This window comes from Bidens hawaiensis, unplaced genomic scaffold, assembly GCF_021521415.1.
Source record: "Bidens hawaiensis isolate Kalapana, Puna unplaced genomic scaffold, B.hawaiensis_p1.1 tig00037807_1, whole genome shotgun sequence".
Classification (NCBI taxonomy): domain Eukaryota; kingdom Viridiplantae; phylum Streptophyta; class Magnoliopsida; order Asterales; family Asteraceae; genus Bidens; species Bidens hawaiensis.
In genome coordinates, this window is record NW_027505507.1 from 148,774 (window position 1) to 159,669 (window position 10,896).

At 32.7% G+C, this 10,896-nt stretch overlaps 1 protein-coding gene and 1 pseudogene across 2 annotated transcripts; one reads left to right on the forward strand and one right to left on the reverse strand.

The window, feature by feature from the left end:
- Positions 1-2,581: 2,581 nt before the first annotated feature.
- LOC143613619 (putative serine/threonine-protein kinase PBL19) lies at positions 2,582-4,736 on the forward strand. The gene is made up of 4 exons (XM_077087283.1): positions 2,582-2,972; positions 3,467-3,724; positions 3,830-3,952; positions 4,367-4,736. Exons 1-4 carry the CDS (start codon positions 2,610-2,612, stop codon positions 4,727-4,729), a joined length of 1,107 nt encoding a protein of 368 aa, XP_076943398.1. The 5' UTR covers positions 2,582-2,609; the 3' UTR covers positions 4,730-4,736.
- Positions 4,737-6,109: 1,373 nt separating this feature from the next.
- LOC143613620 (beta-amylase 3, chloroplastic-like) lies at positions 6,110-9,785 on the reverse strand (annotated as a pseudogene). The gene is made up of 5 exons (XR_013150149.1): positions 9,290-9,785; positions 8,732-8,941; positions 8,496-8,606; positions 7,286-7,724; positions 6,110-6,588 (listed from the first exon to the last, which is right to left on the reverse strand). The product of XR_013150149.1 is annotated as a beta-amylase 3, chloroplastic-like (transcript).
- Positions 9,786-10,896: the final 1,111 nt, after the last annotated feature.

Genomic DNA, 10,896 nt, shown 5'->3' on the forward strand with positions numbered 1-10,896 from the left:
AATGATACAACTGAAGACATCTAGGAAAAAAGACAAATGTTATTGGCAAGACAAGGCCATAATAAGTTTAAAACCCAAATAGACAATAAACGGGAACCTAGGTGCATATTGTCTATCAACTACCAACATGTAAGTCTAAAATATGAAGCACATAACATCTATTTTGCGCCCAAACATCAATTTGGCAGCCCAACTACGCCGCAACACGGCAGGTTATCCAACTGGTTTATATACATTTTGGGCTACTACTAGAAGGCCCACTGTTTAAAATAGGCTACCTAAAGTATACACTAAACAGGGCTTTTTGGGCCAAATAATTACTACAAGGTAGAAAACCATGTGAAGGCACTTACTTCCTGTCTTATCCCATTTCCACTTTCACCAAATCACACACTCACACTTAGCCCAAAATGAACCCTTCACTTTCCTTCTTTCTCCTTGCAGTTATTATGGGTAAACTTTTATTCTTTCATTTCAAGTTTCACTTTTCTTAGATCCTTATTTACATTATCTTTAGTAGGTACCACTGTTGATACGCTCGCTGAAGGCGCGAGAGTGGGTCTAACCAATCATCGAGCTGAGACACTGCATATCGCGGGTTCAAGGTTACCAGACTGCTTGCACGTGTGCGGCTCATGTTCACCTTGCCACTTAGTGAGGGTGCGGTTCATTTGCTCAGTGAGACCGGCTGAGGCTGAGACTTGCCCGGTCGCTTATAGGTGCATGTGCAGTCACAAAACTTATCAAGTTCCATAATTAACAACACACTTGTATAACTAGCTAGACACTTAGCATGTTCCATAATCAACAAGACACTTGTATTACAAACAACCGATATTATAGTTCACACTTTTACGACAAGAAATTATTTGTGTTGTTGAATCTTTAGGAGTTCCTTGTTATTTTGTGTAAGTCATTTGTTACTTTTAGAGGCGGAAATGCGTAAACCGTGTGGACCGCACTTGTTTCTTTCTACTGATGCTTTTATCGAAAGTTTAAATTATATCATTTTAACTATATTCTTATGCTTATTATATATAGTCTATTGTAAACTAAATAGTTTATTAAAACCAATAACTTTAGTTTTTAAACAATTAAAATGGAAACTATTATCCAACTACAAATATACTAAAGAAATTGCACTATTAGACGCATACGAGTTTGTTCATAGTAATAATATTTACGAAACCGATATTATGCACAAATAAACAAATAGGTTTTAGTGTTAGATGTGCTAACTGATGTGGGCCCAAGTATTGAAGACCAGACTATTATGTTTCTGGAGGTCCAAGATCGCGCAACAAAGGGTGGCCCACGAAAACGGGCATAACTTGGCCCACGAAGCTCCGTTTCAGGCACATTACCAGTCAAATCGAAGCTTGAGACGAGGAGCACATTGTGACAAACGCCTACAGCGGTTTGGCCCCTGTCTGAAGCCCAAAAACGACTCCTAAATAAAGTTATGGGTCTTTTATTGTTTTTTCAGCACTTTTTACGTTTTTATTTTTGGGTTTGTGTTTGGCCCATGGCCCGTTTCAGGCCCATTTCGTATTAGAACTCTTATTTATAGTTTGGTTATGTAATTCAGAAAGACAGAATTAATTTTGATAATAATTGTTTTTTCCTCTTCACTTTTCCTTAGACCTTTGGGTGGGATTTTGGGAGTTTTGAGAAGTTCTTCACGGGTATTCGTAGAATCAACGTGACTCGATCTTCTGTTTGGTTTTACCGCTGCATCACTAACCGACTAAGAATGACAAACGGATCCGAACTTGATAAACCCAAAACCCGAAATACTTTTACAAGTAATGAAACGGATATTAGCGTATCGTAGTTTGTATGAGAATAGTTTAATATTATTTGCGTATGAGTTTGATATGGTATTAAGTGATACCACTATAAATGCATACGGGTTTATTTGAACCATACCAGTACATTTTCTTTTAATTTTATTTTTTCCGTAAGTAATACAAAAATTAAAAAATTCATTCATTTATTGTGTTTATATTTCTAACTTTCTTGAATAAGAAAACTATATTAAAAAATAAAACCCAAGTAAGGACAAACTAGTAGGCGTATTCTATACCGAATGGTAATTACCTACAAAAGTCCAACGAGTATTAGGCCAAATACGAACACAGTTTTCAACAAGTATCAACTGAGATCAATACCACGCGTCTTATCTTGAATCTATGACCATAACATGTAACAACGCCTGCAATTATTGAACGTATAACCACGCGTGTACTGTTTATAGCATTTAACAACCTCATTTTCCTGTTCAACTCTACAAAAAATTTGTCCATTTCTTCTATTTATAGCAAAATACATTAGTAGAAATTAATAATAATAATAATAATAATAATAATAATAATAATAATAATAATAGTTTTACCAATTGCAAGAACCGTGTCATTCTAGTTGACTAAATCACACATGCGTCAATGTCACGTTAAATAATAAACTTTGTTGACCAATCATCTCCACCGCCCATCACCTTCATTTACACCTCCGATTAATCTCTTCAACATTCATAAATAATCTTGTTTTTCAAACTCCAAAATCTCACGCTTTCATTTTGGTGTTTTCATTATTCATTCAACATCTCAATGATGAAATGTTTTAGCATATTTCATTCCAAAAAATGTTCACCACAACCAAAAGATAATACTACTACTAATAATAATAATTTATCAAGAGACCGAAAGCCGAAACCGGAAACCGGATTAGTCAACAAGTCAGCAGGCTCAGTCTACCCAAGAAGAACTCATGAAGTGTTGAGCAAAAAAGAAAACAATTTGAAGAAGTTTTCATTCTCAGAGCTTAGAGATGCCACCACTAATTTTAATAAGCTTTTAAAGATTGGCGAAGGTGGATTTGGGAGTGTTTATAAAGCAAGGATTAGACTTTGTGAAAGTCAAACTGATCCTATTGTGGTTGCCATTAAAAGGCTTAAGAGGCAAAGCATGCAGGTAACTACAAGATCTTTTCTATTGATTGATTTATTTATTTTTTTTAAAAATTGTTTTGTATATATTTTTTTGTTTGTTTTAAAGAATTGTTCTAGATAAATAGTGTCACATCATATGTATATTAAGTTTGAAGAAACACCATCACTTTTGAGTTTTGACATTAAAGATATAAATATCGGCCAATGTTTAGTTTCACATAGAAAAGAAAATGTCGTGTTTTTTAGTATATTTATAAATATAGAGATAGAGTTGCTCCTAGGAATGAGTTTTGACATTCAAAGATATAAATATCGGCCAATGTTTAGTTTCACATAGAAAAGAAAATGTCGTGTTTTTTAGTATATTTATAAATATAGAGATAGAGTTGCTGCTAGGAATGCTCTAAATATAGTTATACTACGGCAAGATCACCACAAATTTATGAACTTATAACCCTACCATTTTCATTGTGAATTTGATTAATTTATTATGGTGTTTTTGTTATATATGTATAGGGGCATAAAGAATGGCAAACAGAACTTCAGTTTCTTGGGGTAGTAGATCACCCAAACCTTGTAAAACTTTTGGGATATTGCTCGGTTGATGGCGAACGGATGCAAAGATTGTTAGTGTATGAATACATGCCGAACAAAAGCTTAGAAGTTCATCTTTTTAACACGAATTTACCACCGATTCCATGGAAAACAAGGCTGCGGATCCTTCTCGGTGCGGCTGAGGGGTTGGATTATCTACACCAAGGGTTGGAAATCCAGGTATATATTGTTAGATGAATATTTAATCAAAGTTTGTTTTCATTTTAGAAAGGTTTTTGACTACTATATGTTGATATTTGGTGGTCAATGTTGGGTTTTAAAAAGGTCATATTTCGTGATTTCAAGTCATCAAATGTGTTATTGGATGAGAAATTCAACCCCAAGCTTTCTGACTTTGGTCTTGCTAGAGAAGGCCCTCAAGGGGACAAATCTCATGTATCTACAAAGGTAAGTAATTATATAAAAACTTTATGATTGTTTTTATATTTCATTGTGCTAGCTTTATAAATATGTAAAGGAAAATCAATACATAAATGTTGTTAACTTGTTATAAAATTTAATTGAAAAAAACATTCAAAAATTCATTTCTAACACGTTTTTATTTAACGAAAATTTGACATGTGTCTTGCAGAATAAATATGTTTTTGTGCCAATCACGGCACTACATTCAATCTTATCGTGTCATCATATTTTATGTGGATTACTGACTTTTTGCACATAAAGCACAAGCCAATGGGAGTTAGACATGTGTCGAGCTACCATCAATAAAAATTACATGTATTTGAAACATTATGTAAAAGATTTATAATTGTTGGGGTGAAGCTGTCTTTAAATAATAACGGGTGTTACTAATGTTTACAGCCCGTCGGGACATATGGATACGCTGACCCTGAATACACTGAAAAGGCCCATCTTAAATCTAAGAGCGACGTATGGAGTTTTGGAGTTGTGGTGTTCGAGATTCTAACGGGTAGACGAGCTGTGGATAGAAGCCTACCGAAATCCCAACAGAAACTTATAGAATGGGTGAAAGAATACCCTGCTGATAGTAGGAATTTTTGTATGATTATGGATAGACGATTAAACAACCAGTATTCACTTGATGTTGCCCGAAACATTGCAAAGCTAGGTATTAGTTGCCTCTACAAGAACCCTGATGACCGACCGACAATGAGCCAGGTTGTTGAGGGCTTAAGAGACGCGATTGGCAAGTCTGAAACTTGATTTGTGTTATGGATGATACACATCTCAATGACCATATTAGATAATACTAGTTGGAATTTATTGTAATTATATATCTATACCATAATACATCCAAGTTACAAGGTTGTCATCATATATAGATTGCTCTCCTTATTAAGTTTATTGAATGAATCGGATAAAAGGAAAATTAGTAAATCATGTAAATACTACTTTGATTAAAAATATCTAAATGGTATGTTCCCCTGAATTATTTTAACAAACTTAATCATTTATTATATGTATAAAAGTTATGTAAATGTTACTCAAAAGAAAATATCTTAAAGGTTTGACATGTAGTTGTTTTTCTTTTTAACTTTAAACTGTAAGATTTTAGATAACATGCTACTAAACCAGAGAGTTGTGTTTAAACTGAGTCGGGAATTCGTGTCAAATATAAGTTTCAGATGACGGTCCATAGGTAATTGTTAAAGATAATGCCTTTATCAATTTTATATCCAAATGTTTCGGTTAGTTGTTTAATGATTTCTTATGTTTTGCCTGGTTATTGGAGAATTGGTGGGCTTGAAGCTGATGCTTATGGATAAATGGGATGATGTTTGATGGGCTGGATGGAAGCTTATGAAGGCCCACACACCAAGGCCATTAAAACAAAAAGGTTTTAAAGATGGGCCATTAAAGTTTTAATTAATTTACCATCTTCTAGGTTCTTATTCTTACAACACTCAATTCCAAGTATTAATAATTCTACACTCCAATTCTCGTTTGGCATTGTTTTTAATACTTGGAAAACGTTTAATTCACCGCTACAAGCAGTATAAAATAGCAAATTAATATTTTAATTCATCCATTATATTTCATTTCTTAATACAATTAAAATGAGTAGAACAAAAACAAATCATGATCAAGATCTAATAAGCTGATACGCTTAGTGATGGATGCCTAGCCAAAACTTCCGGTATACTTTAGCCTTATAAACCATAGATTGCGATCGATTTACAAAATGATTGACCCATATGGCTATATGTGAAAGGTGCACATTGGGTCAATCATATTATTTCATTATCATTAGTGTCTTGTATACACCGTCCGTAACACAAATGAGTGGAGCTTGTTCTTTGTGCATAATCACACCAATAAACGAACTTGAACACGTTAACAAAGACATTTTCATGTTCACTTGACTTCGTAAAATTATATGTAAGTTCTTGCTAGTTTATGTTCATTGTGACAAACGTATGTATATGATCAATGCTTCACTTATATATGTCTGTCAATCAAGAAGATAAGCGAACAAACACGTGAACAAAACACAACAAAAGTAATAAAGAGTACTAAATAATGAAAATAAAACAGTAGTTGTCTATGTTTACATTACAAGATGCATATAATAAAAATACCAATATATATATATATATATATTCACCTTATAAGTTATAAACATCACAAACTATTGATTTCCTTACACTAAAATATTGTGTCTTGTGAAAGTGAAACTATATTTACACTCCCATCAATTAATAATATCTACACCATCACAGCCTCCTTATCACCCTTTATACTTCTCTTCTTCTGATCAACAAACCGAACATACAAATCCGTCCTACTCGAATCGCTCTCTGGCAACCTCACCCGCCCGCCTTCCGACATACTCCTCACAAAATTCACCAACTCCCGCCAATTCTCCGGGTCAAACAACCGCTTATTCATCCTCAAAAACGTAAACGCGCACAACCCATTACCCGAATCTGACCGACTCGTCTCTTGGACTTGCCTATAAGCTCCACCATCATATCTTTCCAATGCATTCTCTCCAGCCAGCTCAACTCCAGCAGCCTTGACCGCCAGCTTGACTTGTTTGACTAGTCCTTCAGGCGAACACCATCAAATAAATTGATTATAAAAGAGCAAATCACGCTTACATATAATTTGTATTTAATATTTTTAATAGTATCCCTAAATATTAGTCATTATACTGTATTTATATACACTTGCATATAATTTGCATTTAATATTTAATAGTATCCCTAAATATCTATGCAATCGATATCGCCGATATATCACCGATATATCAGTGATATATCGGTAATCGGTCTTTGGCGATATATAAGTCAGAATATCGGTACCGATAATATCAATGATATTGACCGATATTTGACCGATACTGGATTAATATTTGACCGATATATCACCGATATTCCCGATATCAGTGTTTTAAGTGTTAATTATCAATTTTTAGTGTTCAATGTTAGTGTTTTAAGTCTTAATTAATTCTTACTTGCTACGATTGTTAGTGTTTTGCAATTTGCAAAAGGTTAATTTGTTAATGGTAAGAGACTATACTGAATTATTAGTGTTAATTTGCTATATATATGAAGTTTACATGATATTAAAATTACCGATATCCTACCGATATCTCACTGCTATAACCAATATCTCATATATCGGTACTTGACCGATATCCGATATTTTTCCGTATTAACTGCTTAGCTAAATATTAGTCATTAAACTGTATTTATATCTCTTATTATAATTGAATAATTAGTGGTTTCATAATATATTCAAAACGTTAATACGTACCAGCATGCTGCGGCTGCTCATTGTCTCTCATTTCCATGCACGTGAAGTTAAACACGGCGTCGTATTTAGCCAACATTTTAGCAATTGGTAAATACCCATCTGAATGTCTTGTGTTGTAACATCCTGCGGTTAACTCCGCGGCGTGTGACCGAGTTTTGTAGTGCCAGTGGATTCCGGCGACTTTTGCTGACAGTTTGGCTCCGGTTCCATTGAATATGTTATTAGCAGAGTTTAGGATTCGGTCTTCGTGTTCGAGTAGTTTACCCGAATACCATTCCATGAAGAACCGGCCGTAGTCGGTGTCCCATGTACCGTCTCGCTTGAAAAAGCCGGTGTCCTCCGGGAACTGGTTGTAGTGGCCGGAATCGGGGGGCCCACTTTTTCCCCAGTCTCTTTGGCCCCTTGCTTCTGCTGCAGCTTCTAGTGATGATTTCATGTACTGTTGATTAACGACACGAGCATAGTCGTTAATTAATCAGTGTTTTCAGAACCAGACCGATCAGTTCTAGACCGGGTTATGATCTATATATAATATACTTTGTATTTTGTGAATTATATAGCTTCATAGTAAGTACTACTAGTATATAAACACAAAAATCAATAAGTTATAATAGTGTTTGAGAAACACAAAATTCATCATTATTTTAGCTTTTTAAAATGGTTTAAAAGTTGTTTTTTAAAAGTCATAAATTGTGTCTTTTTAAAATGGTTTTTTTAAAAAGCTAATAAGTTAATACGATGTTTAAAAAAGCCAATAAGTTAAAAAGGTGTTCGACAAACACAAAAGTCATTATTATTTTAGCTTTTTGAAAGAATTAAAAATTGTTTTCAAAAAGTTACAGATCTGAATTAATAAGTTGTTTTCAAACTCAATTCCAAACATAAATATCAATAAAATGTAGTGTTATAACTATTTATTTAATATTCTTTATATTATTTGTGAGTATCTTAATTGATTGTATATTTGTATCCATGTTTTTAATATCATTATCTTGTTTTCAGTAGGATTGAGTTTCCAATCCAAAAGGGGGTTGCGACACAGCTTGTTGCTTGTTATCCTATCACTTCATTGTAAATCGTTTGACTGACTTTATATAATTTATTTTCTTGTGTCTATTCAACCGGTTTAACTAGTGAACCGGTGGTTATAATATAAATGGTTACTATTTAGACCACACGTGCTTTCTTAAAAAAGAAAATTTAGGGTTACCTTATCATGACATTGGAATTCTCCTATCCCTGGAAACCTCCATGTCCCATTGCTCTCTGGATAAGATGGATACCTCAGCTCCCCACAAGGGCCCATGCCCACTTGGATTTCCTATAAATACAAAATTATATATTTTATTATTATTATTATTATTATTATTATTATTATTATTTTAAACACCTTTTTATATTCTTTTTAATAAAATTGTACAAAAGTAATTAAGTGTAAATAATTACCACAATAACATTTCCCAAGTAGTTCTTGAACTTTGTTGGAAACCTCTCATGTAATCAGAATAAACTTGAATTGGTGTTCTTCCCCGAAGCACCGGCAACGAATCGCAACCTAACGATATGTATTCGGGGTTTCTCCGACCCGATCTATCCGTGTACACAAGATCCGGGTTTCGGCTGATTTCTTCAAGAACCCATGGTGGTAATGGGAAACTAAAATATCCAAAACAAGATTGTCATGCTATAAACTATATACATGCTAGCTAGTATATATTAATCTAACTTAATTAAAACTTGTTAACAATATTTATATGATAGCTAATTTATATAATTACTATTGTTATTTATAATAATAATAATAATAATAATAATAATAATAATAATAATAATAATAGTTACAATAATTTGGTTAATTTTTTAAGACATTTTCTTCACGTATTGTATACCTATTTCTTACACGTCTCAACTAAATATTATTATGAACAATATTAAACAAAAACTAGACAATAACGAAATAAAAAACTCTAAGTTAATTAGTTAATTAATTAGTTAAAATGATACCTGCAAGAGTCACCAACATTGCCACCACACTGATGAAAAGACATAACAGCTTGAAGCTTTAATCCATGTTTTTGCACCATGTTCACAAGCTCAACATACCCATCCCAATTATACTTCATTGGTCCATCTTTTTCAACAAGACCCCACCAAACATCAACCTCCCCCGCACTTTTCAACGCCATCAAACTCGCATTTATCGCCTTTGGTTTGTTCAAGTGGCAACATCACATACACCGGAACCCTCGATTCGTTAGTCGTATGGTGGCTGCTTGATAAAGCATGAAACTTTTCCTTTTGTTCATCAAACGTTACTTCAAAAGGTGATACATGTGCTGATTGGGCATCTTGTGTCACGTTTTTTATTCGCAAACGACGCGGTGTAGGCTTGATCTGCGAAAAACAAACGGTTCCGGGGAAATCGTCTAGTGTTTTTAGTTTCTTGATATCTTTTGAGCTAATTAAAGAGATAGAAGAACGAAGAGTTAAAGCCATTTTTGGATTTTGGAAGAAAAAGTAGAAAATAAATGTGGGAATGAATGAAGGGTGTGAAGGTATTTTATAAAATGAAAATGGATACAAGACAATATTTGTGGGTCCTTGTTGCCGAGAAAAGTGCACAAATATCAACATTGGTTAGGTCTATATTTTCATTTTCAGGAACCGCGTAAGCATTAATCCCAAGCAATACACATGGTTTTATTATTGGTTAATAATATATATATATATATATATATATATATATATATATATATATATTTAATTTATTTATATTTACATTATAATTTTATATAATAGTAACCAAATTTCAAAAATGTTTCAATTAAATCATTCAATTTTCATATTTTATTAAATTAAAGGTTTAACATGTTTTTTAGCGTTTTTTCTTTTTTGTTTCACATAGAAAATCTTTTTATCTTTTTTTATGTTGACGTTGAGTGGCTATGTGGATTTTATTTTTTATTTTTGAATTTTAAAATAATTAACGTTTTTAATTTTTTTTAAATATAACTACACATATAGCAAATTCCGACCCCCACATCTTATCCTCCATTTCTTTCTTGAAGCACACAAAAATCGGTGAGACTCTATTTGAAAATTTAGTGACCCAATTTGAGAAAAATATGCATATATGACATAATTGAAACACTTTTGAAAGTTGGTTACTATTATATGAGATATTCCCTTTTAGAAATAACTTTTTTAATCATAACTTATAACTTTTACATCATGTATAATAAATGTTAGTCACTTAAGTATTTTTATTATCAATTATATTTTATAAACATTTTACTCTTAACATAGATAGTGTAGGTTATATAAATAAAAAGAAAAAACCCATCAAACTAATTTGTTTATGTGTACTTTTTAATTTTTTAGACCATTTATATGTGTGTGTGGATTTTACACATACAAGATGAACAATCAAACTTATAGTTACTGATGATCGTTCGTTTGTTGCTAACAACATAGTTACATATATTGATGGATGATCAGTTTCTACTAGTGTATTTATTAATTAGTTAATGTCTACAAATAAAGCAGTTCTCATGCAACTTTCCACTAATCATTCATATCTGAAGCAACTTCTAGATACTAATACCACTGTA

Bases quoted from the DNA above. Each gene is read 5' to 3' on its own strand.
- LOC143613619 (XM_077087283.1), top strand. From the start codon at position 2,610: ATGATGAAATGTTTTAGCATATTTCATTCCAAAAAATGTTCACCACAA. The intron at 2,973-3,466 runs GTAACTACAAGA...ATATATGTATAG, and splicing joins TTAAGAGGCAAAGCATGCAG to GGGCATAAAGAATGGCAAAC. The intron at 3,953-4,366 runs GTAAGTAATTAT...TAATGTTTACAG, and splicing joins AATCTCATGTATCTACAAAG to CCCGTCGGGACATATGGATA.